This window comes from Equus przewalskii, chromosome 29 (genome assembly GCF_037783145.1).
Source record: "Equus przewalskii isolate Varuska chromosome 29, EquPr2, whole genome shotgun sequence".
NCBI classification, from domain to species: domain Eukaryota; kingdom Metazoa; phylum Chordata; class Mammalia; order Perissodactyla; family Equidae; genus Equus; species Equus przewalskii.
In genome coordinates, this window is record NC_091859.1 from 46331571 (window position 1) to 46351641 (window position 20071).

A 20071-nucleotide genomic window follows, 5' to 3' on the forward strand; every position below is an offset into this window, starting at 1 on the left:
CCCTGCCTTGGCCTCAGGACCCACCCAGGAGAGACCAGTGCTGAGGGGCAGGTGGCCCGTCTGCCACACGCCCTGCCTCACCCGAGCAGCCCTCAGGCATCCTGGTAGTAGTTGTTGAAGTTGATGCGCAGCAGGAAGTCCTCCAGGTGGGGCTGGTAGCCGCGGTTCACCAGCTTGGTCACCACTGGGGTGGGGGCAGGGGTGTCAGGGAGCAGCTCAGCTGGGGCCCACCCTGTGACCCCTGCCAAGCCCATGGGGGATGGGTCACCTTTGAAGAGAAAGTGGGAATAGTACTTGAAGGTACTGTAGGACTGCTGCATGAGGGCGAAGTTGGGGTGCTCGGCACCCCGGGGGCCACTGGCCGGGCCCCAGGGCTGGGAGATGAGCTGGCTGCGGAACTTGAGGATGAGGCTGAAGATGCTGTGGATGATGTTCATGACAGGCGCCGCCTTCTCCGTCAACAGGCCCCTGGGGGAGCAAGGTGGGTGCTGCTGGTGGGGCACGCCCGACCTCGGGGGACACAGCCCCAGGCACCCATGCCTCACCTGAAGACAGCCTTGTGCAGGTACTCGGCGTGGGCCCGCTGGATCTCCTCGAGGTCACCCACCACAGCCAGCCTGGCACGGAACTCGCACCAGCTGACGTGCAGGATCTGGTTGGCGATGTAACCCTGGATGACCTTCACGAAGTGCTGCATCTCGTGCTTGAAAAGCTGCAGCTGGCGGAACTGCACGGAGCTGGCCACGTGGCTCACCAGCGCTGCAGAGGGTGAGGGGTGAGCTGCAGCCACAGCCAAGGGCACGCCCAGGCTCCAGCCAGGCCTCACCTGTGCGCTTGAGGTGGAAGCAGACGTCCTTGAGCGTCCACATCATGAGCTTCAGCTGCAGCAGGAAGGAGAAGATGCCACTGTACCTGCTCAGGCAGCTCTCGGTGATGACGATGTTGAGGGGCCAGTCCACCTGCCAGGGCAGCCAGCTCAGCACACCCCTGAGGGATGGCCCCCGTCCCGTCCACACCACAGAGCCCTGCTGACCTTGTACCTGAGCTCCAGGCAGCTTAGCACATCCGGGGCATTGGGGGCAAACGCCTCGGGCAGGGACTTGAGGGCGAAGGAGAGGTTGGCCGCATGTGGGGTGTCACCGTGCAGGCTGTACTGCAGGGCCTTGCTCAGCACTGAGTTGAGCACCAGCGGGTTGAGGAGCTCCCCAGGCGTCTGCCCCGCCCCGAGCTGAGGCGGGAGAGGGCACATGTGTCCTGAGGGGTCCCGGGCACGGGCAGTGCCCCCGCCTGCAGTGCCCCCACCACACTCGCTCCATGCCAGGGCTACCTTCTCAAAGAGCAGGTCGCTGAGGGACTGGGCAAATTCACCATCCTCCATCAGCAGGAAGTGGCGCAGTGCCTCGAAATGTGCCTCGAGGTGGAGCTCCACGAAGAAGTAGTCGACTGCGGCCTTGTTCACCAGGGAGACGCTGGCAGGAGGGGCTGCAGTCAGGTGCCGGCCAGGCAGCCCGGCCAGGTGGGGACAGGCGGGGGGCACTCACTGGGCAGCCAGCGGGGCGGTGAGGGAGCGCTTCAGGAGCACGGGCAGTGGCAGCAGCTCACTCAGCTGCACCGTGGTCTCGTCCGCATCTGACGGGCCCCGGGGGTCCTCAGAGAGGGCAAAGGCCCGGGGAAGCCCGTGGTGGAGGAGGCGGGCAACAGGAGGCTCTGCTGCAGGGATGACACAGGCCGCTGTAGGGCACAGGGCCACGGCCACCAGGCTCCCTCCTGCTTGCCCGCCCGCCGCAGCCAGCACACTCACACAGGGCCTCGTAGCTGTCTGGGTACTGCTCCAGGCGGTACTGCGCTGCCAGGCTTGCCAGGTAAGCCTGCTCCTTGTCCCAGCGAGCAGGCACCACCGCCTCTTCACCAAGGCCTGGGCTGCTCCGGGCATCCGCACCTTCCTAAGACAATCCAGCCTCAAGGAACGCCCCTTCCCCTTGTTTGGGAGAGGAGGGAAAGGGGGTTGGGACCCTCACAGGCTGCCCAATCCTGGAGGACAGAGCCCTCACTGCCCATGCAAGGCCAGGTGTGGGGCGGCCAGCAGAGCGTGCTCTCCCAGGCCCTGACCTCCAACCCCTGACCACATGTGCCCTGACCTTGGAGCCTGGAGGGTGGCTTGGAGAGACGTCCTCAGTGTCCCCACTCCTCCTTGGGCCTGAGCAACATAAATGAGGCAGGAGGGGACATCAGGGCCAAGCACCTGCTGCTGGGCAGCACCTCCCACATCCCTAGCACAGCAGTCTTCTTACCCTCCCCCCAACCCTACCAGTGACAGGGCAGCTCTGGGGGCCCACTGACCTGGCTCCTCAGGAGTGCCATCTCCTAGAGCACCAGGCACAACCCCAGCAGGCAATGAGGCCTTGAGGCCACTCTCCTCCTCACAACCAGAAGCAGCCGCCAGAGCGCAGGAGCTCCCTGAGGCTGTCTCTGTGGGTAGCTGTGGTTCCTGGTCCTGGGTAGGGCTCTGTTCTTCCAGGCTGAGGCCTGACTGGGACACGTGGTCAGGGGAGTTCTGGTGGGACCTGGGCACATCGATCTGGGCTTCCTCTGGGAGTGCACCCAGCATCATGTGCGACTGAGACACATGTCCATGGACGTTCCACCGTGGCCGAGAGGGGGCCACATCCCACACGTTCTCCCCCACCCTGACACTGGCATCAGACACATGTCCATGGACGTTCCACCGTGGCCGGGACGGGACCACGTCCCACACGTTCTCCCCCACCCTGATGCTGGCATCAGACACGTGTCCATGGACATTCCACCGTGGCCGGGAAGGGGTCATGTCCCACACGTTCTCCCCCACCCTAATGCTGGCATCAGACACGTGTCCGTGGATGTTCCACTGTGGTCGGGAGGGGGCTATTCTGGAAGCATAACCCCCTGTGGGAACACTGCTCTCTGACACATGCCCCAGGACCTGGCCTGTGGCCTGGCTGCTCCGCTCCTGGAGGGAATTGTGCTGGGGGGAGTGTGGGTCAAGCAGAGCCATCTGCCCATCCAGGACACAGGTGTCCAGTTGCATGTGAGTGTCCCCCCACAGCTGCTGCCCCTCACTGCCCAAGTCACCTCCTACAGTGTCAAGGGGTCCTGGGGAAGCCAAGGTGGCTGCAGCCGGCCTCAGGATGCTTCTGAAGTCATACTCCTGTGGCCCAGCCAGCCCTGTGCCCACCACTGCAGACAGACCTAGGGGAGGCAGGTCTGAGCCGATGGTCTGCAGTGCCTCCTCCAGGACAGGGGCCATGCCGGTGTGCACAGGCTTCTTGGCCCCCTGGCCCAGGGGCAGGAAGTCTTGGATGCTGAGGCTTGCAGAGAAGGGCCCTGGCCCCTCTGCCTGCCCTGGCTGCTGGCCTGCTCCTGGCCCCGAGCTGCAGGCCCCTGCTGCTGGAGACTCTAGGGGCTGCAGGGGTGCACTTGGCCTGCTCAGGCCATCCCAGGCGACCACGTGCTGCTCTGCACTCCCAGAATCACAGCTGCTACCTCCATCTGGGTGCTCGGGGCCCGGAGACGAGGCCTGAAATACAAGTACACATTGGTCCTTCCAGTTACCTGGCTCTGTCCCCCAAGTTCAGTTCTGCAACCAGCACCAAAACCTATCAAGTGGAGGGGCTGTGGGGACACAGGCCAGGCCTGGCGCCTGCTGTGCTCCCTGGGCAGCACAGGCCTGGGCGTCCAGCTCAGAGCCCCACATTACGCACCCTGGACCCTGACGGGCCCTCACCTGGGGGCGTGCACTTGGGAGGACAGCCAGTGGCTCCAGGGGCTTCTCCTCGGACAGGTCTTCCAGCATTCCCTGAAAGTCAACCAGCACGACTGAGGCAGCAGCTGTGCAGGGTGAGGAACAGAGCTGGCACTCAGAGCCCCCACGCCCTCACCCACCACAGGGAAGCTACAGCCCCACTGCTCATGGCGCCACAGCACTGAGCGGAGGCAAAGCCTGTGTCGCACCCTGCTCAAGGCCCGGGCCTACCGACAGCACCTCTCTTCCCAACCGCTTCACCTCTGATCAACTGATGAGAATCATCAACCTCTCCTAAAAGGGCACGCAGGTCTGCGTGCACTCTCCCAGGAGTTGGAGGCCCAAGGTGCAGGGGAAGAGCTCCTGCCTGAAACTACAGTGATACCTGGATGCGTTTCTGATCTTCTAAGAGGAAACGCAGCCGAGCACCCGCCAACCTGTGCCTCTGGATCCTCCACAACGCCTTCTGCTCCCGACGAGCCGCCTCTGCAGACAGCTTGCTGTAATGGTCAACCAGCGCCTGCCTGAAGCCACACCAAAGAGGACCCTCACCATGGGCACCCCACACTGTCCGGCCGGCGCCCCATGGGCTGGGATGGCTCTCTATGACAGAGGCCTCTGGCGGGCAGTCTGTGCAGCGTGGCACCTTCCCCAGGCGGCACTGGTGCCTCTGGGCCCCCGTACACCTGCAGTGGCTTCACTGGGCAGGTCTTTCTGCCCACCAGACTGGGAGGCCTAGTGGCCAGCACCCAGCCAGAGCTGAGCACAGTGCTGAATGAATTCCAGAACGGGCACCTAGACAGCCTGAGCAAAGGGACCAGCAGCAGCCAGGCCACCCAGGCCCTCTGCGGGTGAGATCCCGCTTCCTGAGCTGCACAAAAGGCACCTGGCTGTTCTGCTGTGTGAACCCAGAGAACTGAAGATTAACGCAAACAGAGTACAACACCAATGTAGGAACTGTTTAACTCAAAGGTGGCCCGGCACGTCATTCCCAGGATTCTGATCCTCTTGCCAGCAAGGGACTGGGTTCAAACCTGGACTGGCCATTTCCAATTTGGCTGCCACAGGCCAGGGACACAGCCTCTACACTTGGTTTTCTCCATGTGTAAATGGGAAAATAACATCTACTCACACACGCAGACACCACACATGCATGCAAATGCAGACATATGCACACACGTGTGCAACACAAATGTACAGACACGTGTGCTGCACAGACATACAGAGATGTGTACACACACAAGACACCACAGACACATACACACAAAGACATGCATGTACATCATTTGCTGGCTCCAGGTCATAGCTCCATCAATGGTATCTAAGGTTGGGACAACTCAGATGCCGAGACGATGGGCAGAAAGTGACAGCCCCTGCCACAAAGGGCACCCTTGGAGACACCAGCTCTGCTCCCAGCTTTGGGGAAATACGAGGGAGGGCAGGACAAGCTAATGGCATTGTAACGAGATAGACTTGGATACTGTGCTGGACAAATGCCCCATGTCTCTGTCAAGCTGTTAGGTTTAAAAATAAACAAATGAACAGAGAATGTTTAACTTAAACTGTGAAAATGAAGAGAAGCAACCCTCATTCAAAATGGAGTCAGGAAGCCCTGAAGAGGGAGCGCTCACACACACCACCTGTCGCAGCCAACTGCTCGATCCCGGGCAGGAAGAGGCTCTCTCTACTACCCCAGCAGGAGGAAGATTTTCTCCTTGGCCAGCAACAGCCCAGCCAATGAGAAACCAATGTGCTCAGCAAATGAGAAGCTGTCACCACCCTGAACTCTTGCTCTCCTCCAATGGACTTCTGTTCAAAGCAGCCCCTCCCGAATTCCTCCTTTTTCTCTACAAAGTAACTTTCCTCTCCTGTGCTCTCCAGACCTACTGGCTGCCCTACCTCGCCTTCCTCTCCAGCTGCTCCTCCAGAGCCTTCAGCCTCTTCTCCCTGTCGCGGAGTTCACGGGCGTAGCTGAAGTCATCATCCAGCTCCTCCTGCCTGGCCGCCCGGCGTCGCTGCACAACACCCCACACGCCGCCTCGCTGGTTAAACCCCCTCCACGGGCCGCCAGACTCCACACACCCACCACTCCCGGAGGGTGCACCCCACCCACCTCCTGGTCCTTCACAAACTGCTCTTTCAACCTCTGAAACTGCTCTCGCTTCCGGGCATCCAGAGCCATCCGCTCTGACATCTGCCGATCTGTATTGAGACAGTGAGAGGGGCACCGTTGGAGAAGCCCCCAGCAGGCGGCCCGCAGAACCAGAGGGAGGACCCAGCCACACACCACTGAGCGCACTCAAGACCCTGGACGCTGCCTCTCGGGCGTGGACAATTAATTCTTGTTTCGCAATTTCCATTCGTAATTCCTGAAAAAGATCATCAGTAAACAACACATCCTGATCCTCTGACCCCTCCCTGGGATGGCCAGAGAGGAGGCTGCTCAGACCCCAGGTGGGCTCCTCCAGGGACGGTGCCCAGGCTGTGAGGGCAAGGTGCCCCATCCCATGCAGTGACAAGGCTGGCTCCCAGGGCAGTGGACACACTCCTGCAGAGCGACCTGGGGCGGAGACCACAGGCCTGTGTGTGCCCAGCCTGGAGGGAACCAGGGGGCTTAGGGAGGGACTTCCCTGTAGGAATGGAGGACGAGGCCCAGGCCCCCAAACAAGCCAGTGCCCCCTGTGCCCCCAGCTCTCGCCCCACTCATGTCTCCCTGTGGCCCGCCAGGTACTAGGCCAAGAAGGGCTTTCCATCAGACCCCTCCCAGGTGCATAGGATACTCAAAGCTCAGGTCCTGGCACACCTGCCCCTTCTGAGCAGGAAAGGAGCTCACAGAGGCCACCGAGCACAGGAACCTCGGGTCCTGCTGCCCTGGAGCCACCACTTGGCCAGGATTGGGCCTGTCCACCACCCAGGCCAGCCCAGGAGAAGAGAGAACAGAGCCCCTGTCCAGGTGTCCCCACCCAGATGCACCACCAGGACAGAGAACACCAGGGGCAGCCTCGCCATCTGGCACGCCCCACACCCAGCACCCCTCCCTCCAGCCTGGGACCCATGGGGGGTGAGGGGGGCGCAAGGGAGGCCCCAGGGCAGGTGCCCGTGTACCTTCTCCTCCTTGCTGATGGAGCTGTGGCGCGCCACCCTCTCCATCCGCCCCACGTAGATAGCACAGTCCTTCTCGATCTCCTTCAGCTCTTCAAGGGAGAAAATGACCGAGATCCGAGGGACAGGGACATCGGACCAGCAGAGGTAATGCTGCCAAGGAGGGAGAGCCTGCAGTGAGGCTGCTGAGGCGTGGAACCCCACCCAGCTCTGCCTCCGTCTTTCTCGTGACTCTTATGGACAGCTTGCTTTCTCAGAAACATCCTCCTCAACCAAGGGGCATGACATCCTCCGCGGTTCTAAGGACATAGCACACAGGCTGCGTGCGCTCTATGCCCAGGCCAAGGCTGCCCCATGGCCTGACTCCCACAAAGGACTTTTCAGAAGAAGCTGTGAAAACCTGGTGCTCTCCTCAGCCGCCCTCACTGGGGAGCCTTGGCTGTGAACACACAGAACACACAGGCACTCAGTCAGAGGTCACCCCATAGACCTGCCCTGCCTCTCTGAGCCCTGCCCACCCTACCCCTAGGAGCCCCCACCCCACAGGCCCTACCACTCCTCTGGGAGCCCCGCACCCCACAGCCAATCTCTTGACAGCTCCAGAGGGCTCTGCCCTCTGACCTCACTAGCATGGACTCCCTCCCCACATCCGCAGCTTCCACCCAGCCCCCGCCTGTCCTGGCCACTCCAGTTTGTTCTCAGCCCAGCACTAGCCATGGGCTGAGTCTGGCCCCTCCTCTGCCTGGACCCTCCCCAGCCCGGCATTCCTGGGCCCCCCGGTCCTGCTCTGGTCTCCACTCGGTTGTTCCCCACTACCTGGAACCCCAGGTCCACACACCTAGCCTGTCTGCCTCTGCCCAGACATCAGACAGCACCTCCTCACAAAGGCTGCCCATCCATACCCCTACATCCAACCTGGCCATCCTCCACAGGGCCTTGACCACATGGACACTGTCACAGGCCTCTGCCCAGACCTCTGCTCCAGAGCACAGCCAGCCCCCAGGCCAGGGGGCCAAGACTCACTAAACCAGCCTGGGTCCATCTTCCTGTGGATGCAGCCCATCCCTGTTTCTCTGGGGCGGTTTCTAACGCGGAGGAGGGAGGGAGCCCACTGCCCCTTGGCCTTGGAAATGCCTTCGGCTTTTCCTCCTGTCTTTGAACAAATGCCTGCAAACTCCACAGACCTGCTCATGAAACTCTCAGGGGAAACTGAGGGAAAGGTCACCACAATCCCTGATCTAACACAGCTGACCCAGAGCCAAGGACAGATGGCCGGGTCTCAGGGGGGCGAGAAGGGGGGTGTGACAGGTTGGGGCCTCGGCTCCCGAGGGCCAGCATGACCAGAAGGGACAAGAGGGGCAGGGCGAGGGGCAGCATGCTGCGGTGTGCAGGGGCGGGACCCTCCTCACCCGAGGACAGCAGAGCTTCAGCAGGTTGATGGTCTTCCCACACACATAGACGTCGTGGGCAATGTGCTTCAAGAACATGGGGACGCAGTCCTCCACCTCTTTGGAAATGAGAACGTAGCCGTGGGTCCAGTAAAACTTATCTGCATGTGGAACAAGACACATGGCTGGCCTGTGTCCAGTAATAGCCCTGACCCACCTGACGGCGTGGGGCCCGGCCCAGCAGACAGCCACCACCTACCTCTGAAGCCCAGGTACTCCTGGTTCACCTGGATCATGAACTCGCCGTAAACGTCTCTGAAGACCCCACTATACACCCAGTCGTGGATGAACCTGCAGTGGGGTGAGGGGGAGGAAGGGGGCCGGGCCAGCAGTGAGGTGGGAAGCCCACCTATCCTGCCCTCCCCCCTCATCTATGATGCCTATGCTCAGCAAGTGTCTGACAAGAGGATGCTCTCAGATATCTGCTGGGACTGAGTGTGGCCCCCCACCACCCAGCAGTCCAGGTCCCTGCCCCTCCCCCAGCCTCCCCACCGGGTGTAGGGCTCGCAGCTGGTCTTGAGCAGAGACAGCAGCACAGGGTAGTGCTCATTGCTGCAGTTATCCAGGGCCTCCTGGTAGAGGTATGAGAGCAGCTTCACCCCCTGGAGACAGCAAGGGGAGGGGGCTCAGCCCATGCACCATGTGCAGCACATGGGGAGCCCCACCCCGGGGGGCCACGCTCAGCCACTCTGCTTTCCCAGAGCCGGCCAGGCCACCACTGGGCAAGAATGCAGAACTTACAGTGGGGAATGCCGCCCCGGGCTCTCCTCCACTGGAGGCGGGGAGCGCAGTGCCAACCCCACAAAGCTCAGCCAGGTACCTAGACAGAGGAAAGGGAGACCAGGTGAGCAGACACTCAGAGCCCCGGGGTAGGGGAGACCAGGTGAGCAGGACATATCCCAGGCCCTTCTCTGCCTGTCTTCATGCTCGGGCTTTAAAACCACCTGCACCTCAAGGATCTCAGAGTTGAGCTTCCTTCCAGACCCCTCCCTGGGCACTCCATGCATTTCCACCTCCTTCTCAGGCTCGGCCAAGACTCTGATTCACCTGGAGTCCGTGACATTTCCCCTGTGCCTGTGGCTCTACCTTGAGACCCCCTCCTGCATTCCCACCACCTTGCCCAGGTTGCCATCTCCTAAGGCCTGGATTACTGACAAGCCCCCTCTGGGGCCCTCACCCCCTCCGCCCAGCTGCAGTCTTCTCCACACGGCAGCACAGCCCCCACTCCAGCACCCTCCCACTTGCCTCATCGTGCCCCATCTCCAGCCCTCAGGCCTCCACACCCCTACCCCCTGCCTACAAGGACTCCTCTCCCACTGAACCACCTCCCCAGGAACCCCAACCCTCACTGTCCCTTCTCCATATGGCACCTGCCAACAGACACTCTGCCTGGCGTTTACTAACCAGCTTGTGAGTACCAGGAGCCGGATTCCTGGGGACCCTATGTGCCCTGGAGGCAGGAGCCCTCAACCCTACACAGGGCCCGACACGGCAGGCCACCAACAGACACAGGTGCACAGCACCCAGCACCTGGGAGCCACACCTACCAGGAGGGCTGTTCTCATGGACCCTCCAGCGCCCAGCAAGCCCCACGTGTGGCCACCATGCCGAGGCTCACCTGAGCTGCCGGCCCAGTTTCTTGAAGAGAAAGCCAATGGTGAGGAGGCTCAGGGTGGGTGGAGTGGAGAGCACACAAGCTCGATAGTACTGCAGGTACCTCCTCAGGCCGCTGGTGAAGGCCTGTGGGGGCAAGGGGCTGGAAGGGAGCCGGCCAGGTTGGGGCAAGGGGCTGGAAGGGAGCTGGCTAGGTGAGGGCAAGGGGCTGGAAGGAGGCCGGCCACGCACAGGACACGCCCACCAGGTAGAGCTTGAAGGAGACGCGGGTGTGGGGAGAAGGGCCTGGCGCCCGTCCACAGTCCTGGGGCTCCACTGTTCCAAGGGACGGACATCTGTGGGTCATACCCAGACATCCCTGCCCATCTGGAAGCAAGGAGCCTTCAGGGAAGCCGAGGGCCCCCCGCAAATCCTGTCCATGCAGCTGAGGGCAGCCGCACCAAGACACCGGGACCTGCGGGTCCTGACTCTGCGCACAGGCACTAACTCCAAGAGGGTCTGTGGCTGCTCAGACCCCAAGACATGAGCGTCCTGGGCAGCACCACAGCAGTGTGGCCCCAGCTCAGCTCATATCTTTACAGGAGGTCTGCACAGAATGCCCCGGAACAAAGGTCAGTCCACTCACCAGCAAGGAGACAGCCGTCCTGCCCATGTCCCAGATGACCGGCACAGCAGCCCCCTCTTAGCTGGTCTCCTGCCCTCCCCAGGCCCAGCCTACACTGTCTAGACCCAACCGCATCACACCACCTCCACAACCTGCTGCAGCGCAAGAACCGAAGGGACCTGCAGCTCAGCCCCAGGCCAGCCCTGCTCCCTGCCCAGCACACAGTACCCTGCCCTCAGGGAGCCCCAGCACCCTGCTCGTCTAGATGCCTGCCTCCGACACAGGCCCACAAGCTGTGCTGGAGGCTGCACGCCGCATACAGGCCGACAAGAAGGCTTTCAAAGAAGAGCTGGTCCAGCCCTCACTCCCAGAACTTCACTCACTAAGTAAGGGAGATGCACGGCATCGGTCACTGTGCAGTGCATGGGGCCCAGTGGGGACAGGCAGCGTGTGCCCATCCCATACCACCTCATCCTTCCCCCAGCTCCCCAAAGTGTTGGCCGCGCCTGCCTCCCACCATCCCATGGCCCAAACACGTCCACCCCAGGTTTCCAGTGAGATGACGGATAAAGTAAAACATGGTCACCCCATTCCTGAAGAAGAGTAACTGTCGGGTTTTAGACGTTATCGAAGAAACAAAAGGTTTGGACTCAGTGGTCCTGGGGTAGGACTGGAGGCTCTCTTTTCCACAAAGTGTGCAGCTCTCAGGAAGATATGTGACAGCTGGGAGGCCAAGGCCTTACCTGGAACACGAGGCCTTTGCTGCAGGAGGAGTCCAGCACCGGCTGCACGGAGAAGTGGCTTAGGCGCGCATAGTGGGTCCCACACTCCGCCACCTCTGAGAGGAGGCTGCTGATGCTCTCGGGGGACGCTCCTGATACGTGGACGCCCCGCTTCACCATGAAGGCATGAGCCGGCTGGACAGGACAGAGGAGAGGCCACTGAGGCCAGGCACTCAGAGCCCAGTGTGGTGCTGTATGTAAGTGCTCAACATTAAGCTTTTTAGGCGGAGGCAGCCACTTCAAAGACGTCCATCTCAAACAAACACGTTGCCAGCTACACGACCAGACAAGGAGCCAGGCCACCCCACCACAAAGCTCCCCTTTCAGAAAGCCTGGGTGACCCAGATAACCAACCCCTCAAGTGACACCACTTTCCCCTTCCTGAGCCCTAATTCCCACTCTTACAGTTTAAACTCAGCAATAAAGAGTGGACCTGGGAAACCTTAAGCCACACCCTCAGACCCTAACAAAGGCAGATCCCCAGGTCCACACTCTCTGCCTGGCCCCGCCATGACCTCACGGTGTGGCCCTGGGGAGGCCGTGTACCCTCCAAGACCTATGAGGGATAAACCTTGTTCTTCAAAGTTCCCTGATGATTTCTTGCTGAGGTGTGTCCTGTGATTATAATAAGAACCACAAGGACCCCGAACAGCCAAAGCAATCCTGAGAAAAAAGAACAAAGCTGGAGGCATCACAATCCCTGACTTCAAAATATACTACAAAGAAATCAAAACAGCATGGTACTAGCACAAAAAACAGACACATAGATCAATGGAACAGAATCGAGAGCCCAGAAATAAAACCACATACCACACATCTATGGACAGCTAATCTCTCTTTTTTGTGTGTGTGTGAGGGAGATTAGCCCTGAGCTAACATCTCTGCCAATCTTCCTCTATTTTATGTGGGACACCGCCACGGTATGGCTTGACGAGTGGTGCTAGGTCCGCATCCAGGATCCAAACCTGCAAACCCCAGGCCGCCGAAGCAGAGCACGCAAACTTAACCACTACGCCACCAGGCCAGCCCCTATAAACAGCTAATCTTTGACAAAGGAGCCAAGAACATACAATGGAGAAAGGAAAGTCTCTTCAACAAATGGTGCTGGGAAAACTGGAAAGCCACATGTAAAGAATGAAAATAGACCATCATCTTATGCCACACACAAATACTAACTCAAAATGGATTAACGACTTGAATGTAAGACCTGAAAGCATAAAAATCTTAGAAGAAAATATAGGCAGTATGCTCTCTGACATCAGTCTTAGAATACCATATCCACTCAGACAAGGGAAACTAAATAGAAAATAAACAAATGGGACTTCATCAGACTAAAGAGCTTCTGCAAGGCAAGGAAATCATGAACAAAATGAAAAGACAGCCTAACAACTGGAGAAAATATTTGCAAATCACATATCCGAAAAGTGGTTAATTTCCAAACTATATAGAGAACTCATATAACTCAACAACAGAAAAATGGGGGCCAGCCCCACGGTCGAGTGGTTAAGTTCGCGCGCTCTGCTTCGGCAGCCCAGGGTTTCGCTGGTTTGGATCCTGGGCGCAGACACGGCACCGCTCATCAGGCCACGCTGAGGCAGCGTCCCACATGCCACAACTAGAAAGACCCACAACTAAAATATACAACTATGTACTGGGGGGATTCGGGAAGAAAAAGCAGGTGAAAAAAAAAAGGAAGATTGGCAACAGTTGTTATCTTAGGTGCCAATCTTTAAAAAAATAAACAAATAAGTACTTTTTTAAAAATTAAAAGAAAAAAATGAACAACCTATTAAAAAATGGGCAGAGGATCTGAACAGACATTTTCCAAAGAAGATATACAAATGGCCAACAGGCACGTGAAAAGATGTCCAACATCACTAATTATTAGGGAAATGCAAATCAGAACTACAATGAGATATCACCTCCCGCTCATCAGAATGGGTATAATTAACAAGACAAGAAATAACAAGTATAGGAGAGGATGTGCAGAAAAGGGAACCCTCACACAATGCAAACTGGTGCAGCCACTATGGAAAACAGTATGGAGATTTCTGAAAAAATTAGAAATAGAAATACCATACGATCCAGCCATCCCACTACTGGGTATTTATCCAAAGATCATGAAATCAACAATCAAAAGAGATCTATGCACCCCTATGTTCACTGCAGCATTATTCACAATAGCCAAGACGTAGAAGCAACCCAAGTGCCCGTCAGCAGATGAATAGATAAAGAAGATGGGGTGTACATATATACACAGTGGAATACTATTCAGCCAAAAAAGACAAAATCATGCCATTTGTGGCAATATGGATGGACCTAGAGGGTATCATGCTAAGTAAAATAAGTCAGAAAGAGAAAGACCAGTATCATATGATTTCATTCATATGTGGAAGATAAACAAACATAGATAAGGAGAACAGACTAGTGGTAACCAGAGGAGGAGGGAGTGGGGGGAAGGCAAAAAGGGTAAAGGGGCACATATATATGGTCACGGATAAAAACTAGAGTATTGGTGGTGAACACAAGCAGTCTATATGGAAACTGAAATATAATAATGTACACCTGAAATCTACACAGTGTTATAAGCCAATATGACTTCAATAAAATTAAAAAAAAAAAAAAAAAGAACCACAAGGGCCAGCCCAGCCACTACATCGGCCCAGTGATGGAGGGGGCTCCCCAGTAAATATAGGCTGAGTAAGTGCCTCAGGCATTCCTATCCTACAGCATCACTATCCACAGGCTGGGACTGACACAACACCTTTCAACAGGTTAAGATGGTAAATGTTATGTTATATGTATTTTACTGCAATTTTAAGAAAACAAAAACAACAAAAATGCTCACAACAAAGAAAAGCCCAGGACCAGATAGCTTCACTGGTGAATCTACCAAACAAGTAAAGAAAACCAATTGTTCTCAAACTCTTCCAAAAATTGAAGAGGAGGGAACACTTCCTAATTCTAAGAGGCCAGTATTGCCCCAATTCCAAAGTTAAGATAAAGACATTACAGGAAGAAAACTATAGGCGAATATCCCTTTTGAACACATACGCAAAAATCCTCGATAAAATACTAACAAACCAAATCCAGCAGCATATTGAAAGGATTATATACCACAAACAAGTGGGTTTTATTGGTGGAATGCAAGCGTAGTTCAACATACAAAAATCAACATATTAAAACCACGTTAATAGAAAGGAAAAAAAACATACAATTATCTCAATTGATGCAAAAAAAGTGTGTGACAAAACTCAACACCCTTTCATGACAGCAGTGCTCAATAAACTAGGACTAGAAGGGAACCTCCTCACCATGACAAAGGCCATGTATGAAAGACCCACAGCTGACATCACAGTGTGAAAGACAAAGCTTCTCCCCTAAGACCATTAACAAGGCAAGGATGCCCGCTTTCACTACTTCTGTTCAAAATAGTACTGGAAATCCTAGCCAGAGCAATTAGGTAAGAAAAGGAAATAAAAGGCATCCAAACTGGAAAGGAAAAAGTACAATTATCTATTTGCAGATTACACAATATTATATACAGAAAACCCTAAGGAATCCACAAAAAAGAAAAATCTGTCAGAACTAATAAACAAATCCAGCAGGCTACAAAATTAACACACAAACATCAGTTGTATTTCTATATACTAGCAATGAAAAATCTAAAAGGAAATTAAAAAAACAATTCCATTACAACAGCAATATAAGAATATAACACTTAGGGATAAATTCAACCAAGGAGGCAAAAGATTTGCTACAATGAAAACTATAAAACATTGCTGAAAGAAAATAAAAACCTAAATAAATGGAAAGACATACCATGTTAATGGACTGGAATACAGTCATGAATCACCCAACAGTGTTCTGAGAAATGCGTCCTTAGGCAACTTCGTCCTTGTGCAAACATCAGTGACCTGCACAAACCTAGATGGTGTGGCCTCCACACACCCAGGCCATATGGTACAGCCTACTGCTCCCAGGTGCAAACCTGTGCAGCCTGTTACTGTACTGAATACTGCTGGCAGGTGCAACACAATGCTAAGTATTTGTGTATCTAAACATAGACAAGGTACGGTAAAAATACAGTATAAAAGATAGAAAATAATGCACTTGTGCAGGGCACTGACCATGAATGGAACCTGCAGGACTGGAAGTTGCTCTGAGTCAGTGAGTGAGTGGTGAGTGAATGTGGAGGCCCAGGACATTACTGGACACTACTGCAGACTTCATAAACATTTTAACTTAGGCTATGCTAGATTTATTTAAAAAACAGTTTTCTTTCTTCAGTAATAAATTAGCCTTAGCTTACTTTAACTTCTTCATTTTATAACCTTTAAAAGTTTTTTAACTACATTACTAACACTTAGCTTAAAACACAAACACACTGTACAGCTGTACAAAAATATTTTATTTATGTGCTTATTTTATATGCTTTTTTCTATTTTAAAATTTTATTTTATTTTTTCACTTTTTAAACTTTTTTGTTAAAAACTAAGACACAAGGGCCAGTCTGGTGGCACAGCGGTTAAGTGCGCACGTTCCACTTTGGCAGCCTGGAGTTCACCAGTTCGGATCCCAGGTGCAGACATGGCACCGTTTGACAAGCCATGCTGTGGTAGGCGTCCCACATTTAAAGTAGAGGAAGATGGGCACGGATGTTAGCTCAGGGCCAGTCTTCCTCAGCAAAAAGAGGAGGATTGGCAGCAGATTTTAGCTCAGGGCTGATCTTCCTCAAAAAAAAAAAAAACTAAGACACAAACACACACATTAGCCTAGGCCTACACAGGGTCAGGATCATCAATGTCACGGTCTTCCATGTCTACATCTTGTCCCACTGGAAGGTCTTCAGGGCAATAACATGCATGGAGCTGTCATCTCCTATGATAGCAATGCCTTCTTCTGGAACACCTCCTGAAGGACCTGCCTGAGGCTCTTCTTGAGGAGGTGTCACTCTTTTCAGAAATACATCCATGGTGGTTTGTTTCTTTTTTCATCATAGATTTGCTTATAAGCAGATAATGCACCATGAACATTCCTCTCTATTCATGAAAACCTTTTGGTGTTGAGGTCCGTGTTCTCAAACCTAAGGAGCTTGTTGAGGTCAGCCAAAGCTTCTGCTAAACCCTTCACTGTGAATTTTCTTGGGAGTTCTTCTGCAGTTTCCATTTCTCTTGCCTGTTCTTCAACTACGCATTCCTGTTCCAGTTCCAACAACTTCTCATTAGTCAATTCCTCAGGAACCACCTCTAGGAGCCCCTCAATGTCATCCTCATCCACACCTAAGTTAAAGCTGTTTGCCATCTCAACTACAGCCTTGATTTTTGCAACCTCCTCATCCTTGGCAAAACTTCTGAAGTCATGGACAAACCCCTTGAGTGTCTTCTTCCAAATGCCATTCATGCACTCCCCGATGACATCACCCCAAACCCAAGCAAGGTTCTTGATGCAGTCATAGAGATTATAATCTTTCCCGAATTGCATCGTCTTCCTCAGCTACAACAATAGTCTGGGCAAAGGTCTTCCTCAGGTAGTAGGCTTTAAAAGCTGCTATAACTCCTTGATCATTGGTTGAATCAAAGATGTAGTGTTTGGAGGGAGAAAGACTGCTTAGATATTGGGATGAAGATCACCAATAAAGGAGGATGTCTGGGAGCTTTATCAACAATAAGCAGGGGCTGGCCCCGTGGCCGAGTGGTTCAGTTCATGTGCTCCGCTTCAGTGGCCCAGGGTTTCACCAGTTTGGATCCTGGACACGGACATGGCACCACTCATCAAGCCATGCTGAGGCGACATCCCACATGCCACAACTAGAAGGACCCACAACTAAAAATATACAACGAGGTATCAGGGGACTGGAAAAAGGAAAAATAAAACCTTTAAAAAAAATAAATAAGCAAAATTTTGAAAGGTATGTTATTCTCCAAATAGTACTTCTCTATCCCACTGGCACAGCAATTCAGGAGGGCACCTTGGAAGAGGAGCAGAGTCCACCATGACTTCTTGCTCCTGTAGTGCACTGACAGTGTGTGCTTATGACATGCTTGAAGGCCCTGCGGTTGTCACTGTACCAGATCACAAAGGGCTTCAATTTGTAGCCTGCAACACTGCCCCCAGGCAAGACTGTTATCTGGTCTTTAAAAGCCTTGAAACCTGGCATTGTCTTGACCTCCTTATGGATGAAAGTCCTTTCAGGCATCTGTTTTCAAAACAGAGAGGTTTCATCTGTACTGAATATTTGCTCTGGCAAGTGATTTTCCTCCATAACCAGCTTATCTGGAGTTTACAACAGTCCTGCAGCTGCCTTCACATCAGCACTCACAGACTCACCGCTCACTTTCACGTGACGCAGTGAGTAACGATTCCTGAGTCATTTAAACCACCCAGAGCTGGCAGTAAATTCGACATCGTAGTCGGATCCAGCCTCTCCTTTCAACATCACAAATAAACTCTCTGCTTTGGCCTCATCATCACGGAGCTGAGAGGGATGTGCTTCTGTGCCTGGTCTTCCATCCAGGTCATCAGAAGTTTCTCCATGTCTGATACAGGCCATGCTTGAATTTTTGTCAGTCTCGTTACCTTCAATGAAGCAGATCCTTTAACAGCTTCCGTCACCTTGTTCTTGTTCTTCAAGATCGCAGCTATGGTGGAATGGGACACGCCTAACTGGGGAGCAATAATCATCATTGATTTTCCACCTTCGTGGTCCTTAATCATTTTAATTTCGTTTCCAGGTCAACTACTCGACGTGGCCTCTTACTGGCAACATTAGCAGTGGATTTTGTACACTTAGGGGCCGTGATGAACAAAACAACATGAGATTAAATCAAGCAAAGAGAAAATGACGCGATGTGCACGAGGCTGCTGCCAGTGTAACACAGCATAGTGTTTTACAATAAGCTTTTTTACTAAGTAGAAAGAGTTCACTGTAAAATAATGATAAAAAGTATAGGATAGTATATAAGCCAGTAACGTAGCCGTGTATTGTCGTTATCAAGTATTGCGTACTGTACGTAATTGTATGTGCTACACTTTTATATGACTGGCAGTGCAGTTTTTACACCAGCATCACCACAAGCACGAGTAATGCGTTGTGCTATGACATTATGATGGCTGTGATGTCACTAGGTGACAGGAATTTTTCAGCTCCATTATAATCTCATGGGACCACTGTCAAAAATGTGGTCTGTTGTTGACCGAAACATCATCATGAGGCACAGGACTGTATTCAATATTGTTAGGATAATAATACTACTCAAAGCAATCTGTGAACTCAATGCAATCTCTATCAATATCCCAATGGTGGTTTTTGCAGAAATAGAAAAGCCGATTCTAAAATTCATGTGGAATTGCAATGGGCCCTGAATAACCAAAACAATCTTGAAAAAGAAGAAAAAAGTTGGAAGACTCACACTTCCTGAGTTCAAAACTTACTATAAAGCTACAGTGATCAAGATAGTGTGGCACAAGCATAAGAACAGACATACAGACCAATGGAAAAGAACAGAGCCCAGAAATAAATCCTCACATATAGGGTCAATTTTTTTTTTTGAGGAAGATTAGCCCTGAGCTAACATCTGCTGCCAATCCTCCTCTTTTTTTGCTGAGGAAGACTGGCCCTGAGCTAACATCCATGCCCATCTCCCTCTACCTTGTATGTGGGATGCCTACCACAGCATGGCTTGTCAAGCGGTACCATGTCCGCACCCAGGATCCGAACCGGCAAACCCCAGGCCGCCGAAGCAGAACGTGTGCACTTAACCACTGCACCACCAGGCCAGCCCCTCGGTTTCTTAAATATGATACCAAAAGCACAGGCAACAAAAGAAAAAAATAAACTACTTCATCACAATGAAAAACTTTTGTGCTTCAAAGGAAACTATCAAGAGAGTGAAAAGACAACCTACAGAAGGGAGGAAATATTTGTAAATCATATATTGACAAGGGATTAATACCCAGAATACATACAGAACTCCTACAAGTCAACAACCCAACTCAAAAATGGGCCAAGGACTCAAATAGACATTTCTCCAAAGAAGATACACAAATGGCCAATAAGCACTTGGAAAAATGCTCAATATCTTAGTCATTATGGAAATGCAAATCAAAATTACAGTGAGTACTACTACTTCACATCCATTGGGACAGCTATTATTTACAAAAATCGAAAAACAAAACTCTAAATATAACAAGTGTTAGCAGAGGAATTGGAACCCTGGTACGTCACTGGAGGGAATATAAAATGGTACAGCCACTGCGCAAAACAGCTTGTTGGTTCCTCAAAAACTTACACAGAGTTACCATAGGACCCAGCAATTACACTCCTAGGTATACACTTAAGCAAAATCAGGGACTCAAACAGATTCTTGTACACTCATGTTCATAGCAGCATTATTCAAAATAGTCAAAAAGTGAAATCAATCCATGTGTCCATCAACAGACGAATGGATAAATAAAATGTGGTAAATACATACGTGGAATATTATTCAGCCTTAAAAAGGAAGGAAATTCTGACACATGCTACAATGGGATGAACCTTGCAGACACTACGCTCAGTGAAATAAGCCAGTCACAAAAGGACAAATACTGATGATTCCACTCATATGAGGCCCCTAGAGTCATCAAATGCACAGAGACAGAAAGTAGAATGGTGGGTGCCAGGCGCTGGGGGAGGAGGAATGGGAGTTAGTGTTTAATGGGACAGTTTCAGTTTGAGCTGACGAAAAATTTTGGAAATAGA

At 53.0% G+C, this 20071-nt stretch overlaps 1 protein-coding gene across 13 annotated transcripts in view; it reads right to left on the minus strand.

The window, feature by feature from the left end:
* TUBGCP6 (tubulin gamma complex component 6) overlaps nucleotides 1-20071 on the minus strand; it is a 29078-nt gene that overhangs the window by 1711 nt on the left and 7296 nt on the right. For 3 of the 13 annotated variants that reach the window (XM_070599222.1, XM_070599218.1, XM_070599223.1), the window contains 22 exons: nucleotides 11293-11466; nucleotides 9950-10071; nucleotides 9073-9151; nucleotides 8824-8933; nucleotides 8531-8622; nucleotides 8293-8432; nucleotides 6887-7036; nucleotides 6069-6150; nucleotides 5895-5983; nucleotides 5681-5796; nucleotides 4167-4305; nucleotides 3764-3835; nucleotides 2341-3556; nucleotides 2139-2197; nucleotides 1802-1943; nucleotides 1542-1710; nucleotides 1328-1469; nucleotides 1034-1228; nucleotides 827-959; nucleotides 546-759; nucleotides 269-468; nucleotides 82-184 (listed from right to left, as the gene is read on the minus strand). In XM_070599222.1, coding sequence (XP_070455323.1) covers nucleotides 93-184; nucleotides 269-468; nucleotides 546-759; nucleotides 827-959; nucleotides 1034-1228; nucleotides 1328-1469; nucleotides 1542-1710; nucleotides 1802-1943; nucleotides 2139-2197; nucleotides 2341-3556; nucleotides 3764-3835; nucleotides 4167-4305; nucleotides 5681-5796; nucleotides 5895-5983; nucleotides 6069-6150; nucleotides 6887-7036; nucleotides 8293-8432; nucleotides 8531-8622; nucleotides 8824-8933; nucleotides 9073-9151; nucleotides 9950-10071; nucleotides 11293-11466 — 3927 coding nt within the window. In that variant the 3' untranslated portion in view covers nucleotides 82-92. Of the gene's footprint in view, nucleotides 1-81; nucleotides 185-268; nucleotides 469-545; nucleotides 760-826; nucleotides 960-1033; nucleotides 1229-1327; nucleotides 1470-1541; nucleotides 1711-1801; nucleotides 1979-2138; nucleotides 2198-2340; nucleotides 3557-3763; nucleotides 3836-4166; nucleotides 4306-5680; nucleotides 5797-5894; nucleotides 5984-6068; nucleotides 6151-6886; nucleotides 7037-8292; nucleotides 8433-8530; nucleotides 8623-8823; nucleotides 8934-9072; nucleotides 9152-9949; nucleotides 10072-11292; nucleotides 11467-20071 lie in introns of those variants that run through there. The other 10 variants (XR_011534486.1, XR_011534485.1, XR_011534490.1 and 7 more) reach the window with 7 other exon arrangements.